This window comes from Cystoisospora suis (genome assembly GCF_002600585.1).
Source record: "Cystoisospora suis strain Wien I chromosome Unknown contig_975, whole genome shotgun sequence".
Classification (NCBI taxonomy): Eukaryota; Apicomplexa; class Conoidasida; order Eucoccidiorida; family Sarcocystidae; genus Cystoisospora; species Cystoisospora suis.
The window spans coordinates 18,192-36,723 of record NW_027153776.1 but is presented as its reverse complement, the minus strand read 5'-3'; the positions used below and the strand labels follow the sequence as shown (position 1 = coordinate 36,723).

The following is an 18,532-nucleotide window of genomic DNA, read 5'->3' as shown; positions in this document are numbered from 1 at the left end:
GATTTATGGGCGGCTCTTAGCTCACGAGAGCCAGTGTTTCTGCGCATTCAGAATCAGAAACAAAGAAACGCAGCTACATCACACCGTTATTAGTATGAATTCCGCTGACGTACACACCTGCCGTCGTCCCCCGACCAGCACGAGGTTCCTGCAACTCTGTCGACAGTATTCATGCGACACGGGCGGGGAATTCGCCGACTTCGAAAGATGTACACCAAACAAGCCCCCGGGGGCTCGCCGACCACTGACTTGCTCAGGCAGTGTTTTTTTTTTGCAGTGTGGAGTACATTTACAGAAAAACACAAGACGCTTTGTAAACTACAGTGAATAGTTTTAACGCGCCTGGCGCTCCACCTGTGTGCGCGAATCACAAGGAAGTCCAGACCGGTTTCCTCAGTCATCGTAAATCCTCAACAGGTCCCTGAGGTCGGCATTTTCTGGGACAGTTGGCAGCCAGTAGGCGGGTTTCCCTAGTCCTGTCTTCCCGGCCCAATCCTTCATCCTGTGTGGTCGCGCTGCATCCCTTTCCACTTCCACCATTCTCGATCTCGCTTCTCCTACCTCGCGCTTGTTGTTTACTCCAGCGGGGCGATATCCTCTCATCACGTGCCTGCTGTCGCCCGGCGGCCCCCGGAGAACTCCTAAATCTATTGTCGTTTCCAAACGTCCGAACGGAGCGGATACCTTTCCATTGTTCTGTAGTTCTTCACCTTCTTCATTTGTACGTCTGGCAGTCTCAGGGCTGTTCCCTCCCGGCGAGAAACTCTCTCTCCAGTGTATCCCGTCTCCAGCACTATTTACTCCCACTTCTTCACAGTTATTGTACTCCGAAGACTTGAGATGTTCTTCAGCTCCTGTTCTAGGATGCAGCTCAACAGTTTTGGTGCTTGCGCTCATGGTCGCAGCACTTTCTTCTACTTTCTCCTCAACTTGTAGTCTTTGCTCCCGTCTCTTCTCCGTTGCCGTTGTGTCTCTTCCACAACGGCGTTTGTCGATATGTCCCTCAGTGCCGAGATGCGAGCACTCTGTTGGAGAAAGTCGATCTCCATTGAGCTCAGTAGCTCGAGACGCGGTAGTCGGCGTAACTCGAAGGTTGAAAAAACGAAAACCACCGCGCTCATCCTTGCATACCACAGCACATTCTGAGGAAGGTACGGGCCAGCGCTGTATCTGGCGTTCCTCCCGTTGGGCTCTGCGCTTTTCTGCTTCAACCATCATTCTCAACATTTCTCGGGAGCACCTATCAAGGCGAGACAGCACGTCGGAGAATCCAGAGGAGCCGCTCTGTGGTTCCAGGTGGAGAATTAGAGCTGGGCAGAGCCTGTACACGCCACACGTCCTCATGCCGCAAATACTTAGGCTGCGTAAAGATGGTGCGCAACCGTTTATGTGGATATACATATGCATACTTGGTAGATACGCTCCCTCAACACGTGTACAACAAGAGAACCACACCTCACACGTATCTCTACGGGCGTGAGAGATGCGGCATCACAAGATGACTAGAGGCGGACATGCGCAGAGTAAGTGCCTGCATAGCAAGTCTCCCTTGCTTTGTCGTCTGACCACAGAGGATTTCAAGAGCGGTACAGTAGCTGTAGCTCGATCGAGCCGAGTACTGTGAAAAGGAGTCGTCGTGTCTGCAAGTACGCTCGATGACTCTCACGTCAACTCGTTTCTGCTCCCCAAACATGTGAGAGCCTTTTCAACTAACTTTAACTTCTCTCTTCTTGGCCTACAAAGTCAACGGCAATTCCTTCTTCGGCAAATACGCACTCTACTTATACAACTACGACGCGACAGCATTATGTAGAACATCTCCGAAAAAATGATATCTTGGGCAGATGGCACTGGAACGGTCATCTCAGGGCATCTGCGTCCACGAAAAACGTGAGGCAGACATACGGAAAACCTCGCCGACACCGATAGTCATCGGCATGCTCCATCGAGCGTACACCAGTTCAACGAGGCACCGCTGTTACCGTAGCGTCCCGACTGGGCCGGCGGTAACGCGTTTCACCCAAAGAATAATCCTACCGTCGGGAAGAAAAAGTAAAGTAAGTTACCTGCACAGCCAGTGACAGACTGCGGTGAAACGTTTGTGCAGCCGTCCCATGGGGCCACTGCACTATCTGTTTGACTGTCCAGTCTCTAGCATGAATAACACAACGCGAAGCAAAATCAAGGGTTGTCGACCAAGACAAACTCGCGGAGAAACTCCGCTCAAGAGCGCCACCAAGGCGCACACGTATGTGTCTGTGATCTCCCTTGACACATCAAATGATGTATATATTACTGCTAAAGTTCTATACGTGGTACGTCCTGACGATGCGAATGTTGCTGACGCCCTCAAGCTACGCATCTGAAAACGAACTTACCAGTTTGAAAACGTGACCTCTCTTTTCCGTTGGCAGGTTCCTGTTTTTGAATTGGGGTCGACCACACACCATCCGCTCTTCTGGCTGGCTGTTTTGGTGTCCTGCGAATAGTTCGGTTGCTTAGCCCTTCTATTCTTACTGTGCTGAACGGACAGATGCGCCACAGACAGCTGAACCTCCTTCTCAAACAAAACATTCAACTGTCTTTGCTCCTTTTCCGCTAGCGGCCTTTCTTGTGCTCCGCAGCGCATTCTGCCTTGCCAGTCCTTTGTCTCATCTTGTTCGGCTCTCATCATCTCTGCATTATTAAGTAAGGAGGCTTCCTTGAGCTCTGCTTCTCCTGAAGCACCGAAAGCTTCTCTGGCTAGCCCGCCTGGAAGGGAATCTTCGTTGTACTGTAACAACCTTCGGTGCCCAGCCTGTCCGTCGCTTCTCTCCAGTGAAAACTCTCCCCCGCTACCCCGCCGCGCTGCGCTACCAGGGCAAGCAAGTTTTGCGCCAGACGCACAGAAGCCAAAGTTCTGTTGCTGAGAGTTTTCTTGTTCATTTTCACGCTTTTCGCCCTGCGACCGGTCTTTGGCTCCCGCCCATGAGCTACGGCCCTCAGCTCCCTTCCGTGACTGTGAAGTGGACGCAGCCGAGCTCAGTTTTGTCTGACGCGTCGACCAAACAGAGAATAGCTCGGCTTCGGCAACTTGCTTCGCGACTGTTAGGACTCTAAGGATCCAGAGAGGGAAACGCACTAGAGCTTCTACTGGGAGAAAAAACGACATGAAGATGAAAAGAGGCTGCGTCGTCGAGGCCGACAGAATAGAACGGAGCTGATGCACCGAAAAACAGGTACCTGCCGACGCGACGTATGGCGCTGAAAGCGTTTTTTGACAAAAAGCGGCCGCAGAACGACTGCCTGAAGAAGACAAATCGTCACAAGAAGACCCGAAGACAAATCGCCGGCTTACATCCTCGCCGGCGCACGAGGGAGATGGAACCGACGCGAAAAGTCGAGAGTCGGCCAGAGAGGGAGAAGCACACCGCGAAGGCATGCATGAAACCGAAAAACTGAGGCGAAGGGCGAGCGACAGGAGCTCGAGAATTTTGTGATACCCGGGCATCATGCTACAAGAGAAGGTGCAAGAACAAGCACCGAGTGAATACACACATGTGGACAGCGAGAGAGGCGTGAAAGAAGCATTAGGAGCATCTGAGTCCGACTCTCTGCGTAAGGTCGGACGAGGAGTGTGTAGGAATTCACCGCGGTTGGGCAGATACGATTCAGAGTCGTCCAAAGGAGAGAGGAAACCGCTTGAGAAACGGGAAATCAAAGAATGTTCTTGACAATAGGGAGACAGAGACACCGGCCGCCGAGCTGCTTCTCTGCATGACCGCTCCGTCAATAGCCGCCACTGGCTTTCCTCAAAAAGAGCCACGACGACTCCTGCCGCCTCGTTCAGCAGATTCACAGCCTTTGTTTGGAGCTGTCTATTACAGCCGGCTTCGCTCCACTCCACTTCTGTTTCGCGGGTGCGCTTTTTCTCGGGTGATGAGCTCTGAACGCGGGTGCCTAGTGTGGTGGCACACAGGAAAGAACCCAAAGAGTCTCCGGCGCTGGTCCCTTTCCATGAACCTGAAGGCAGGTTTCCATTCAACGTAGCCGTGCTTCTCAGCTCCTGTCTCTCACGATTGCCGTGCACTACGGGCTTCCGCTCGTTCGCTCCTGCGTTCACGTCTACGGCTGCCGTGGTGCCCAAGCATCCCACAGACAGCACCGAGCTACTAGTTCCGCTGTCAGTGAACGGCTTCCCGTAAACAGCTGTTTCACGCCTCAACAACGTCGTGAGGGGAACGTCTCTGAAGGAAGGAACGAGGCCTGGAGCAAATGCTGCGGCTGACACCACGTCTGTGACAGAAGAGAGAAGCTTTGGAAGAAGAATGTGCATAGCAGGTAGTGAAGGAGCACAAGGTGAGGAAAGACCGGTCCGTGAAGAAAAACAAACGGATGAGCTGCCATTGTAAGACCACAGCCGAAGGGCACGTAAAAGCAAAGCTGCTTCATGCAGAAGTGTCTTCAGCGCCTCTACCCTAAGCGCCATCTTCTTCACCATGTTGTCTCCGCCGGTGCATCTTCGCCGCGCTTGTTGAGCCTCTTTCTCTCCACTGCGCCGCTGACTTCTTTCTTCCTGTGGTTGTCTCTCTTCGTCGCGCTGCCGAGTCTGTCCTTCCGCTAAGGCGCACTGTCTGGTTGACACGCCTGCGTCGCGAACCGTTGTTCCTGCCCTGCCTTCTCCGGTCCCGCCCCTGCCGTCTTGCGCCACTTGATTGTCTTCATTTTGTTCGCCGTTGTCTTCCTCAGCACATTCCTCCTCTTTTTGTTCCACGCTCTTCCTTCTGTTTCCCTCTTTTCTTGGCGCGAACACAGCACGTCTTGGTGGCATGTCGCTAACAACGCAGAAGCCTCCAGCGCAGCCCGGAGATGAGAGGACAGCATCCGCCGGACAGGCAGAGTTGACACCTTCGAAGAACCCCACAAGGTCTCGTGGGGGGACACGAATTTCGTTGGGGCTCTCTGCTTTCGCCCCTTGTCCCGGGGCGGCCTGGCCACTTGGTCCTTCGCTGCTTAATGTTGTCCTTCCACTAACAACCGGCAGCAGGCCACGCCACCGCAGAACCAGCAACGTAGATATACACACAAACAGGTCACTCACGCCAGCTCCCTCCCCCTCCGCTTCTACCAGCGCCTGGACGCCGCGTAACAGCCAAATTACCTCCGCATCGCCCAGTATGGCAGCCTGTTGCCCCTCATTGCCACTCCATGGTCGGCAGCTTTCCCTCTCTTCTATCCTAGCAGCCGCACAACTTTCTACTTCTCCTCTTGTCCCGTCAGAGTTCTCTCCTACGTCGTCAATCCTTCGCGACGTCATTGGCCCGAAGATGTCAGAGATGAGAGTCGCACGATCCTGCGTACACTCCCGGTTGGAAACAGAGTGAAAGGCTCTATGCACGGAAACAAGACGCTTTCCAAGCAAACGCCTTGCCGCCAGACTCAGCCGGAATTGAGCTACATCGAAGAAATGAGACGGGAAGAAAAAGTTACCTTGCATGCCCGCCCCTGTTGTAGACAATTCGTCAGCACTCAGTACTGCGGATGTAGTGGTAGTCTCGCTCCCTCGTAGCTGAAGCACACTTTCCTGGTCTTTCTCTCTAGACTCCCAGAGTTCCTTCTCACCCTTCCCTCTTTCGTTCCTTGGCAGGTAAGTGGAACTTCCTGAAGTAACGCCAGCATGGATAAGGGCGCAATGACCCGAGCTCTTACTCGCGTGCCGTTGACAGAGACGAACAGAAATCCCACCCTGATGCAAAATATGATTTCTCGAGAAGGAGGCAACTGTTTCAAGAAGAACTACCAGAGCCGGAAGCGGGAGAGCTTGCAGACCTGGTAACGAGCTCCAGCGAGTGCGGGAGGAACCCGAGAAGGAAGAGCGTACGCCTCCGCAGCGACTGGGCGTGATCGAGGAAGAAAGGGCTGACACAGAGGACAAGAAGTCAGAATGGGAAAGGCAAGCGGAAGACAACCGCGACTGCGATGAGACCGGACACGCGTAACGGGGGCTTCCGAGATTCTCTTTCGGCGAGACTTCAGCCCTCTCTGGTTCCTCCTTGGTAGCCTTCGCTACAGTCATCTTTCCCGTCCCTACCAAAGTAGGGCTGAGACTGTCTGAGCCGAGGACACTTTTTCCCGACCCTTCCAGTTTCTCAACTCCGGTACTCAGGTCCCTTCTCGGTATTGTCCCCGTCAGCGACAGACCCTTCTTTCCACCTTGGTTTGCGTCTACGCTGTCGGGCGAGCGAAGTCCAACGAAGTGGTTGAGAACCTCCTGCGGAAGCCGGCAAAACAGAGACACGAAATACGGCGCAACACGGAACTTGAAAGTTTTCCCGCTGTTTGCTGACGTCCCAATTTGGGTAGGGAGCGGCTACGAAAGAGTCTTATAACAGCCGGCGAACACCGCAAACACTGCAGTTACCGGTGCGTCGGAGGAAACTGAATGGGCCGCAGCTGTCTACCGACGAAGCCGGTCAGCCCTAAACAGGTGGGAGAAATTGATTAGCATTGTCAAGGCCTACCTTTAGCACTCTTTCTTGAGTAACTGTCACGTTTTCCCAGCGAGTCCACAGTGCCTCCAGGCTCACTGGTTCGTCTTCTTCACGCTGTTGGTCGCTCTGTTCATACCCGCTTAGGCTCCACACCTCCCCCCCGAGTCTCTGCCGGCCCTCAGCTCCTATATTGTTTTCCCGTCCCTTTTGCAAAGGTCTCGAGAAGAACCCCAGCTGCCGCAACAGCTGTTCTTCGTCAATCAATGAGAACACCTCATAGCGAGGGAAGGAGAAGAAATGTCTCAAGGGTGGAGCCTTTACAAGTAAATGTGTCAAATATACTAGCTGTTCAGTCTCCAGAGGCATCCAGGAAGGAGTAGTTGCGGAAGGGGGCCAAGCCAGAGGAAAAACAGACGCACAGTACAAACTGGAATCCATCGATGAAGGCGAACAAACGAGAGACGAGACCCTGACCGCAATGGAATCCACGAAGTTGCGGTGCGATTCAGTTGCAATTCTCCGTGCGCTTGCTTCTGGAGAAGCAAAACCTGATGGTCCCGCCCCCGCTGCAGGCTTCGAAGCTTGCACACGCGGAGTGCTCTCGAGCGAAGAGGCGACCTCTGGCGTTCCTGCTGTCATCCCCAGTATTGCTGGAGACACCTCTCTACAGCTGCATGCAGCGCGGCCGATTTCCGCTTCCGGTTCCTTTCCTTGTCGTTGCTGATGTTTCCGGATTATTCCTTCGCCGATACTTCTCTGGGCAAAATAGAGCCACAGAAAATGTCTGCGTCACGCTACGGGTAAACAAAAAAGCCCCTGAAGCCCCAAGAACAAAAGCTGCAGGACTCTACAATACAGTTCAACAACCTCCCCGTGTCTGTGTTTCGAGGAGCGCTCCTTCCTGGATGACATGAATCCGTATCACCAACACAAGCGGTTCACTGAAGTCTCCTTTTCCCTCGCTCCGTATGCCAGGTGTCCGGGCAGGAAAAAGCGTTGAGACCGCTTCACTGACGTGTGCTGTTGACAAACTTTGTCTGAAGGTCGGCCGGACAGAAAAGCAAAACGCTACGACGCCTAACGAGATGATGAATATCTCAACAAGACAGGTTAGGAGCAGCTGACGAATACACCGCCATCAGAGCGACAAGGCAGAGTCTCTTCATGACATACCATGAGGGAGGTGTGGAAGATTCCGTGCATGTCTTGCACACGCAGCAGCAGGAGCAGCTCCTCCACGCTCGTACTGCTTTGTCTGGCAAAAGAAAGCAGAGTCACCGTAACAGAATTGAGAGGCGAAGCCGCCCGTGACCACAGCCGCACGGCAGTAAGGGAAAACGGAGAGACAAGAAGAGCGGCAACCAGAAAACCTTCCCGCCCTGCCACTTCGTCTCTACAAAATGAGGGGGCAACCGCATACGGATATGACAAACGCCTCGTGGGAACTCACTTCCTTTCCAATCAGAACGCGCAACACGCGCAGAATGTTTTTCTACAACAGAAACCCTGCTTTTCGAGTACTGCTTGATGCTGGAAAAGCGGACACGATGAGGGAGCGCATGAGTATACTAATAGTGGCACGGTACTGAGCTACATCCATTACACCGTTTAGAGCAGCAAGACGAAGTAACCACGGCGTAAAAGACATCTCTCCCAAACTTGGTATGCTGGGGAACACGAGAGGATCCATTCGCAATCTCCTTCAGAACTAATCAGCTGAGTTCAAGTTGTACTTTTGAACGGCAATTCCATAATGCCATTACCTCGCGAAGAAAGCAGCTTCTGCGCACAGGAGCTGTAAAGTGGTTAGGATCTCCCCTGCAGCTTTCCTCGCCTCCAGTCTCGCTTTGTTCTTCTTTCTTGTCTCCGCCTGCTGTCTTTTTTCTGCAGGCGTTTCCTTGTCTTCTGCGTCCTTGCCGAAAGTTTTTCTCACTCCTTTCATAACACCGTCTTCTTTCTCTTCTGCAGTTCCTGCTGCAGGGTTTCGACCCGTTCTCTCTTGTCCTCGCGTCTCCAGCTCATCCAGATGCCTGGGGCAGAGGCCTGCTGTGCTCCTGCAACGCCCCTTTCTCCCGGAAGAAGAACGGGAAATGCTACGGCGGGACACGGTGTCCGCTGCCATACACCGGAAACTTCTCGGAGAAGGCGAAGGCCCCGTTGAGGCGGAAGTGACGGACGGATCGTGCGGTGGTGACAATGATAAAGAAATACTGGCACCTGACCCTGTGTCCCTGTTGTTACAAGCATAATGTGTATAAGCTTGACTGTACGCGTCGCGCATACTCGGCAGTGCGGCTAAAAGTCGCAGTACAGTCTGTTTTCTCGTATCGGTTTGACCGCTTCCCCCGTTTTCACTCTGAGTGAGAGAAGGCGCTTTAGGCTGGAAGAGGCTTTTCGAAATGGCGCGGCAGAGGCTAGAAAGCAGCGGTGGATGAGGCGTCCCGAGAATGGTAAGAGATGTTAAGAGGCTTGCGAGTGCGGAAAGGGGGAGACCGTCAATTTGATGGACAAGACGCGGAGAAAGAACACTAAAGGCAACAGACACACCATGCACAGACGCATGCGGAGACAGTCAGTACAGTCCCATGATTGCAGCTTGGGTCTGCAGGAGACATGAGGACGGAGCGGGTTGGAAGCTGAACTACCCGACGACGCGGTCTCGTCAAGCTTCACGTGCAGACGAACAGACGACTGGGCAGTGCCAAAGATGCATATACCAGCCAGCTCGGAAGTGGCATCCGCGCAGAAACAAGCACAGCGCGGGTAACGAGGGCGGCTGGCCTGGGGGAGGCGCCAGGGCCCCGTGGACACTGAGGAACTCACTAGGCGTCGGAGATCCAACCATATCACCGAGTAACGAAGTTAGGGCAGGGAATGAAATTTCTCTTTGTACGTATGCCTCCCAGGGTGGCCTTCTTGGCGACCTGTTTCGGAAAAAAGACTCAGGACAAAGCGACGTGGAGAAAAACGCTGTCTAGAAAAGGAGAACAAGTCTTTTCATACTAACCTCATGAGACATGGATCCCGGACTAACGCTTTCTCAAAGGCAGAATAGACGTTCACGAGAGCGTAGGCGGGGATGCTTGGGAGGCGCTGTAAGAGAGCCCGTGCTCCTGCTTGCCACACTGACACGCGTCGATAGATTTCCGGACAACCTTCGTTCTCCCCACACACAGCTGACGACGAAACGCGGGCGGCCGGCGCCGGTGCGGCCCAAAAAGTAGCAGACGTGGCTACGATAGTTGTGGCGCACAGGCTTGATGAGGGGAGGGCAGGACCGGAAGGGACGGTAAAACCAGGCAGCATCGAAGTCGAGGCAGAATTCAAGGCACGTTGCGATCTACCCGGGGCAGGAGGGGACGACAAAAAAGCCAGGCCTTCCAGGTTAACATCCGGGACAGTGGGATCAACCAACGAAGACAACAAAATTGGAGTGGAGGACGGTCGTGGCGCTGCCATAATGCCGAGCCAATGAAGAACAGATGTGAGGTTAAGGGGTGAGAGAGCCACAGGAGGAAAAAGCGAAGTCACAGACGCGGCAGAGCTATGATGATCGGGAAAAGCAGACAGTAGGAGACCCTGGTTATCGGAAGCGGTTCGCACGGCGGTAGAACCGGAAGGGCAGTTCCGCCCCTGGTTGTCGGCAGGCTCAGCGAAGCTAGGAGTGCCGACCAGGGAACTCGTGGCCAGAAGAGTAGCCGAAGATGTATTAGACAGTGACGGCCCAACCACGCCAAAAGAACACGAAGCAAACGACGGAAAGAGCGCGTGTCCCCCTGGTGTCCTTGCAGAGTCTCTTTCGACAAGAGAACTTCTCTCCGCTTCGCGCGGCTCTTCTGTCACTCCTCGGTCCTCTTGTGCTCCTTCTGGTTCCGGTTTCTCCAACACCGAACGGATTGAAGAGCCGAAGGTTTTGTCGCTCTGGAGTTCGGGAAAGGCGGTCCTGACATGGGGAGGAGAAGCAAAAAATCGCCTGAGCAAGAGCTGAACTCGTACGAGGACAAGCATCCCCTAACACAGTTCACCTCAGCGATCTGCCGTAGACTTGGTTGGTGTGCCCTGTGTTGTCAAGCGACACTGCGACTAAACGTTTAAAGGCATTCTGGGAGCAGAGTATCTGAAACTATTTTTCAACGACCTTGAAACTCAGACACAACTCGACACGCGCAGACGCAACTCTTTCCATGACTGGTGAGTGAGCACCGCCAACGGGTTCACACATGAGTATAAAAGCAGAACGTAAGAAAGGACGCAGATCGGCAAAAGAAGAAGTAACGGCGCGGTGCGTGTTGGAGATAGAATGAGACCTTCCTAGGCAAACAATATCAACCAGAGACGCCAAAACTGAGAAAAGGCTAGGAGACATTTGGAAGTGAGGAAAGATGTGAATACATCGATACTGATTCTTCTCAGAGGAAGTGTGGTGTAGCAGGGCTCTCGTTGGGGGAACTCACATGAGAATGATCTCTGCGAGGTCGTCGTTATGAAGGCGCGCAGCGGCGAGACCTTCACTGTGTGGAGGCACACAAGAACAAAGCGCAAACGCATTGCGCAGCTAAAGGCAGTTTTGTGCCGTGCTCCCACTTTCCCGCTCCGACTAGGAAACGGCACTTGGCAACGCTCACAGAATGTGAGTCTAAACATTGGAACATGGAGAACGTACACAGACGATCTGACCGGCCCGCGCAGGGGCTCGTCCACACCTCAGGAAACGCCATTCCACCTAGTTGTGACTCGCGAACCCTCTCCGCAAGCATCGAGGACGTGTGCTTAGTTTTCTTTTTCTCAACTGTGTCCCGTCGCCAACTGCAATGAGGAAACACCTTAGGCAAGCACTTTTTAAAAACAAAAAGAACTGAACCTTGACCAGCCGGTGCTGCCAAAAAGTTTGCTCTCTTTTATAGAGAACGGCGGTTAATAATAGTAGCAGTGCCTTCTCTCTTTGTTCCTTGAGAAATCCCCGTCTGTACAGAAAGAATCACATGCGCCCACACTGGGCGGCACTCCTAAACGAGCGCAGAGGTCACCGGCATTCGGAGAAAAAGTAGGACTACCCCTCCACTCACACAGTAGCATGCACGCACCGTCTCCGGAGCGACCCCCTGCCTCTCTGCTGTCCAATGCTTCTTTTTTTGTATGTCACATACTGCGGGAGCCAAAGTGAAGATAGACAGAAGAAACTATAGGAACGACGCGTATTAATGTGTGCTATGGGCATGCATGCGTGTCTGCGCCCGGATACACGCAAGTAGCCGGCATAGCATAGCCAAGCAGAGAAACAGACACGTACTATCCACTACTGCTTGGCATGGACCCAGACACCAACGTTTGATTGTCCTGATAGGGCGGCTGTTGCGCGCATCATGTCGGGTTCTACTGTGGAGTATCTTGGCTTCCAGTCTTCCGACGCCCAGCCCCCGTAGGGGCCAGGATTTGCTGTATACGTATGGGAGTTGGGGCTCCACTGAGTCATAATTCTGGAATGTGCATAAGCATGTCTAGCCAGTATCCCTGTCAGCGGCAGGTTCTATTTGACAAGGAATATGAAGCACTGACACACCGGGGTCCGGGTGGTAGCCTTTTCCAATGACACCGATCCTTTACGACTACTGCTGAGACCAAGTTCTAAACCGATCCTTGACTAGGCATAAACATGCACAGGTCCTGTTAAGCCAGCACGGGGTTTGAATAACTCACCACGATGGAAAAAGACCGCCGTAACCATGCGCAGATACCGGACTTTCATGATAACAATCTTACCTAACGAAGAAAAGGGCTTACCAAAGAAGGCCTAAATCCTGACCCGTTACCTCTCCGTCCAACAAAGCGAGAGGGAGTCTCTCAGCGGCTAAACGTACGACATGCCTAGCTTGTCCAGAAAACTTCTGGTATATTCTATCCCTCGCGCTTTGCGTGTCTCCCCCTGTCTTCCTCAGACCCACGAGTCTATCGACATTCTTTCCCTCGTTGCTGCGTCCTCGCGCCTCTTCCTGCCTTTGATTACACCAAGCCTCCTCACTTCCACATTCATCGCTTTCCATGGCTTGAAGTCGCAGAGGTGTCATTAGTGCCTTCACCTTCCAGCCCCGCGATTCTAGTACTCTACGTCTTTCTCCGTAAGCTAAATCACGTGTCTTCGAAGAGCTCTCGAGTGCGTTTCCCACAGTTGGAATCATTGATGCGACCCAGCGAAAGGAAGCTTGCTGCAACGACGGGGGAGGCAGCATGTAGGCTTCCCGTTCAGTACAAGAATCACTGTCAAATGCATCAGGGTCAACAAGAGATGAAGAAGCTCCCCCTGTTGATTCCTGTGGTGGCAGGACGCTACGAATCTGCAGAAATTCGTCTGCTCTTGAGGGAGTGTTCAGGGACTGCAAAGGACAAGAAAAAGCACCATCAGCCCCGCGTCTCAGACGAGAGCGAATGGATTCCCCAGGGGCGCCTGAAGTAAATGCGGTACCCAAAAAAGAATCTTTCGTACGCTGAGAAGGCACGAGAGATTCTGTCGCTTTGTGCAGTCCAAACTCTCCCGCTGGGAGCGACTTTTGTTGAACTGCTTTCTCAAAAGCAATACCTGCCTGTCCTCCGTTCCCCAAGAACATGGCGTCCCTCACCGCGCTTTCACTTGCAGCTTGTCCGGCCTCGTGTGAGGTATCTTCCCCAGTCCTCACCCTTCCCCGCGAGGTCTGCTGTACTGGTGTGTTTCCCCCATTATGTGTACGTCCCTTTTCGATCCTCTTACTGACGCGTGCAGCACCAGTGTGTAAAGACACGCCGACTGCTGTATCTACAAAATTGCAGGCTTCTTTATCAGCACCATACCAGCTGCATTCCGGAGCTTTCGGAGTCGATTCGTCTAAGGCATTCCCCGACCCCCTTCCCTCATGCAACATTGGTCTCTTTGGTTGTTGCACGTCCCGGTACGACGCTGAGCTCCGGCGCAAGGGAGTCCTCTCGGTCAGCGCCTCGAATGCGCTAAGAGGCAACGTAAGACACGGTTGCCCGGCGTAATTCAGACAGCAGTCAAGCGGGTCCAAGGCCAGAGGGGAAAGTGCTGGTGACAGAAGCTTGCCGTCATTCTGATCCTTCGAGGGTCTTAGGAGTCGCATGCGCGCGAAGCACCCAACAATCCCGGCTAAATCATGATACGGCATTGTGAAAACATTCCGGAGGGTTCTATCGAGAATTAGTGATAGCAAAAGAGGATCATAATCTGCAAATAGTTGCATCCACAGTAGCAGTGAAACACGGCCGTGATGGGTCGAATGCAAAGTAAGAAACACTCGAGGAAAGCAGAGAGACACATCAACAGGGTTTCTCCGAATGGGATAGTTCTCCCCTTTTACATGTAGTTTGTGAATACGATCCGCGGTTGGAGAGATTCACGAAACCACCTGACTCAAACAGAAGGTGCATGTGAGACTGTCCGGGAGTACAAACCGTGTTTACACCCGTACTGTCAAAGAAGGCAAGACTACGCAGTTGGGGAAGCGAGTGCAGCTGCATTCATTCAGTTACGCTGTGATCAAAGCGTCCGCAGCATGCACCCCCTGGCACTACGGAGACCGAAACGTCCATAAATGCAGCCCAGCCACATCTAGCACGGAATTCTTTTTACACGCTGCCCCGGCGAATATACACTCTCTCCTCAGTGAGAGGGATGCTTGAATGAGATCTGCCAGTTACGATCAGAAGAACATGAGCTGCTTTCCCAAGCAATACCCTTGCAGCAGCACGTAGGGGGAGGTGATTTCATACTACTGCACACCGCACTTGCTTTCTGACAAGAGTAGCGTACGCTTCAATCAGGTAGATATATACTAGACCACACACAGTACCCACATTACACGCACAGAACACCACGCATGAGGCCTAGCGGTTGCGCACTTGCGTTGACCCGGCTCCTCAGGACGTCGCTGGGGAGCCCGCTCACTTTCACCTCCCCTCCCCGGAGCCCTCAGCTTTTCTGCGCAGCTGCTTTCTTCGAGTGCTTGACCACGACACCAAATCTGACTGAGCTGGAGCTGGTTCGCTGTCCACGTACGCTTGAACTTAGCCAGGGCAGTAGCGAGAAAATGGAGATCTCCCCCCGTTAACTCTTCTCTCCTGAGGACGAAATGGAGAACGACTTTTCTCCAGAGATCCCGCAAACTATGCAGGCGATGCAACACTCCCGCTTCACCGGCTTCTATGGCTTCCTTGAGTTCGAGCCTAGTTCTTCCGAAAGCTGCTTGCTGTCCTTTCACACCTCGTCTCCCACACCGTACTGCTGCTCCGTCCGTCCATTGCGGTGTGCCACTCGTGAGGCAACTCGACTCGTAGTTGACAGCGTCTTTCCCAAGGAAAGGTACAAGTAGTGGATCGGCTGATGCAGCAGCTGGTGGGGCCGAGTAACTACGCCACGCTTCTCCGCCACCTCCTTCACCTTGGCGACCCCGTCTCGAGAGGCCGGTCGCGACTAGATTAGAGTGGACAGAAGGGACAGGAGAGGAGGACAAACCAAGGGAACATTAGAGCCGCAACTGACCTTGAACCCTAGGTGACCTCCAGCGCCCGTTCCCCTCAAAGCCATGTTTGCCATCAAGAGACACTGCCCGGTTCTTTTTATCCTGCGGCCCCTGGCAGCATTATTGCTGTCACATCCGCACCTATTCAACTGAGTACTTCACTATCAGTAGTTGCTGTACTGGTGATCGTCGGCATACCTCCGCCACCTTATACCGCATCGCTCGGCATGGCGGACCAGCCATCAAAACAACACTAAAGAACAACAACACCGAAACCTCTCCGGAGTTTTTTTTTAACCGATCACGCGAGACTTACCTGGACCCGGCAAACGTCGGGCAACTTTGTCTGAACAGTCGGCCTGGCCAGAGGTCTCACGGTGAGCTCGTCCAGCGACCGTCAACTTCTTCAGAGAGCGGGCGAAGGACGGGACACTGTCGGGCCGCGCTACGTGTCCTTTGTGTAGACATGAACAGCAATCCAGTGGGGGGGTTCCTGGAAGACTCCTATGCAGTCCGGAGGCCCTCTCGTAAAAACCTGGGGCTGCTCCTTGCAGTTGACACTGGTGCTCGAGGTGTCTGTACGCCTCAAGGATGGGCAGAACACGAGGAAAAAGAAGCCGTAAAGGGAGTGCGTGACCGGGCGGAAGACCTCGCAGTAGCCTCTTAAATTTGATAACTGAAGCAAGCACATACATTACGGCGGCATGCCACAGATGCAGTCAGCGCGTGGGTCTCTCTACTTCAACTAGAATCGTGTTGGTCTCCCCTTCCTCTACGAGAACTCGAGCTCCATCAAACGTACGAGGAAACAATTGACTGCTTGGACCGAGGATGTCGCGCGTCCTCTGCGACAACCTTCTTCTCGTATACACCGGCGCACGCAATCTGATCAAGGTGTTCGGCACTGTAAAGCAAAGGCTTCGGGAGATCACATCTTGGCTGAGAGAGCCTAGGCGTAGCTTGGCCGGGATGGAGAGTGACACGACAACGCCGCAGTTATACTTACAGAGGCGTATAACTCGGAATTTTTGGTCGCCACATTCCGACTCGCTAAGTGTCTCAGTTTCGGCAGGTTGAGAACCAATGAGGAAACACCTTCAGGAACACACGCAGAGCTCCGACGCTTCCAGCGTGACTACGGATTGCACCACCTGCTCCACTGCGCCAAAGAAGGCACGTTTCCAGCGACTCCACGGACACTCTCAGACGTACGCTAGACAAAGGAAAGAGACTTTCGTCGCTGTCCTACACGAGCGGGAGCGAAAAAGGGAGTAGCTTCGGCAGCCCGAGCTATCGGATGAGATGCGTAAACGAATACTGCGTCATCTGCCATATTCCGTCCGAGCCGAAACGCTCTTACAGCAGAGTGTGCAGAGAACCAAGCCAGATAATTCCCCAGGTGTTCAATCGACGAAAGGGTCTGATAATGCGCACAAACTTGAAGGCAGAGGGTCACATTGTACCCGGCTGTATCGTGCAGTAAGAAAACGGGGTACAAGTACACAACCCGATGTACTCCCGTTGTGTGGAGTTAGTACCGCACTACAAAGCAAGAAAACGGTTTAGTGACCTGCGCCCCGTCCCGTTGACGACGAGACAACGTCGAGAGCATCTGCCTAGTCACAGAAACACAGTCGCCTTACTCTGTCTAGGGAGCGTGACGCAGTCGAGAAAGTACGGTGAAAACTGTCGAAGTTCGTCTTTGTCGTCCTTGCGTCCTGTGGTACTAGAAAAACCCCTTTGGCTGTCTCTGACCTTGCCATCCCAAAGAGGCGCACCAGGCGTCCCGGCACCTGTCGGCTGTAAGTATTGGACTGCACGAGAGTGGCTTCTAATACGACCTGTCGGGACAGCTCTCTCAACCCGCTTCTGAGTTGACCGAAGTAATGCGGAGTTGTTGAAGGCCCTGGACGCCATCGCTATTGCTTTTAGACGAGAAGTCCGGCTATTCAGTTGCAGGATCATCCTGAATAACGAAACCGTTGAATGGCTCTCCCCGTCACTCCAATGCGTCAGATTTCCGTTGTCTCTCAGCGTGGGAAAGCTGGTGACCAGGCGTCGGCATGGACGCGGATGGTGGCTTTGTACATGGCTTTGTCGGATAAAAACAGGCGCCCTCCGGCTGAACAAACAGGAAGCTGTCGGCCGACCGAAGAAGGAGGTCATAGCTTCCTTTCCCGAAAGACGGCAAACGATATTGGAGCCATCTCTTGGCGCACCTTTACAAAACCTCCAGAGGCCAGCCGTTCTGAGCCAGGGGTGAGGCATCGTGCAACATGGGAGGATGAGTATTTGACCGAGAATCACAGCGAAACCGATCCGCCTTCATCGTACTGTTCCAAAAGGGCGCGATACGCACACACGGTAAGGCCGAACCAAGAGGGCTGGTGGAGTCTTTCAAGTCTCACGGATCTGTTTAGGGAGTGCCGACACGACCTTCGAACTGGGGTGCTGCCGAAGGAGGATCCCCAAATGAACCGTGCACCGCTGGGCTCATCTTGTTGGGATGCTGGGCAAAACGGGGAACGATGTGTCACATAGAGTGTACCCCGCAGTTTGGAAAAGCAGTCCTCGTCGGTAGCAGCGCTGAAAAACAACAGCCGTGGCTGCCCCGCTTCCCCGAGCGGAAGCGTACCGGCAAACCGAGCCCGCTAAAAGTGGCGACACTCTCACAGCTTTAATAGGAATTCCTTCGAGGAAGCGACGAGCGCAAAGCTACTGTATGCATGCCTCACCTTACGGCAGAACAGCAATCGGTCTCGACATCGTGGTCATGTCGAGTTTTGAAGTCTCCGTAGTGCTGCAGACCCGGCGAGCACTCCTTTACAATGCTAGCCACTTGAGACAGGCTCTATAAAACGGGAGAGCTCACGAAGCTTAGGAAGAACGGTTGCGAAGGAAGATACCTCTTTGCTCTTGACTAAGCCGACAAGGACGGAGCCCCACCCGGCAAGCGCCTTACTTAGGCCGAGACCTGCGACCTCGTATGGAATAGACACAAATGGGACAGCGCGAAGCGAAGCCTACGCAATATGTCCAGCTATGGAAAAGCGCATCAGTTTTCTTCTGTGGAAAAGAGCTGCACGCTCCGAACTCCACCGGCTACCTGGAGCTGTCCATGGCACGCGGGCACACACACAGCGCCCGCCAGCAAGAAGCGTAGTGTGACGAGCGCAGCGCACATTACGTGCCTGAAGAAGTTGCCCCGGAGACAAGCCAGCTAGTACTTTCTCTGGTTTCTCTAAGAACAGGGGAGGGACTGTTCCCAGGACCCGCTAGCTGTGCTGGGACTGAACAGGCCCGATGCATGCCCTCTACTTCGCGCGTGTCACGAACGTAAGCCGGTTCGAAGAAAGCGAAACCCCTGCAATCCCACTGCTGTGTCTCGCTCTTGCATCTAGCCCCATAGAAGAAGCACGGTCGCTACGCGGCAGAGGCTGCTTGCAAGGTCCTGAACAAACAGTACAGACTACTCGTGCTGATACATACTAATACATTCCGTCGCCGGGACTTGAACCCGGGTCGCGCGGGTGAGAGCCGCGTATCCTAACCACC

General features: G+C 53.6%; 1 protein-coding gene across 1 annotated transcript; it reads right to left on the bottom strand.

Annotated features, from left to right (window-relative positions):
• Window positions 1–5: 5 nt before the first annotated feature.
• CSUI_002297 (uncharacterized protein) lies at window positions 6–18,188 on the bottom strand. Its single transcript, XM_068062499.1, has 11 exons — window positions 16,621–18,188; window positions 15,294–15,561; window positions 14,515–14,928; window positions 12,252–13,683; window positions 10,925–10,981; window positions 9,478–10,413; window positions 8,234–8,998; window positions 7,644–7,725; window positions 6,501–7,226; window positions 2,379–6,250; window positions 6–1,321 (listed from the first exon to the last, which is right to left on the bottom strand). Exons 1-11 carry the CDS (start codon window positions 16,738–16,740, stop codon window positions 394–396), a joined length of 9,600 nt encoding a protein of 3,199 aa, XP_067925528.1. The 5' UTR covers window positions 16,741–18,188; the 3' UTR covers window positions 6–393.
• Between the last annotated feature and the right edge of the window lie 344 nt (window positions 18,189–18,532).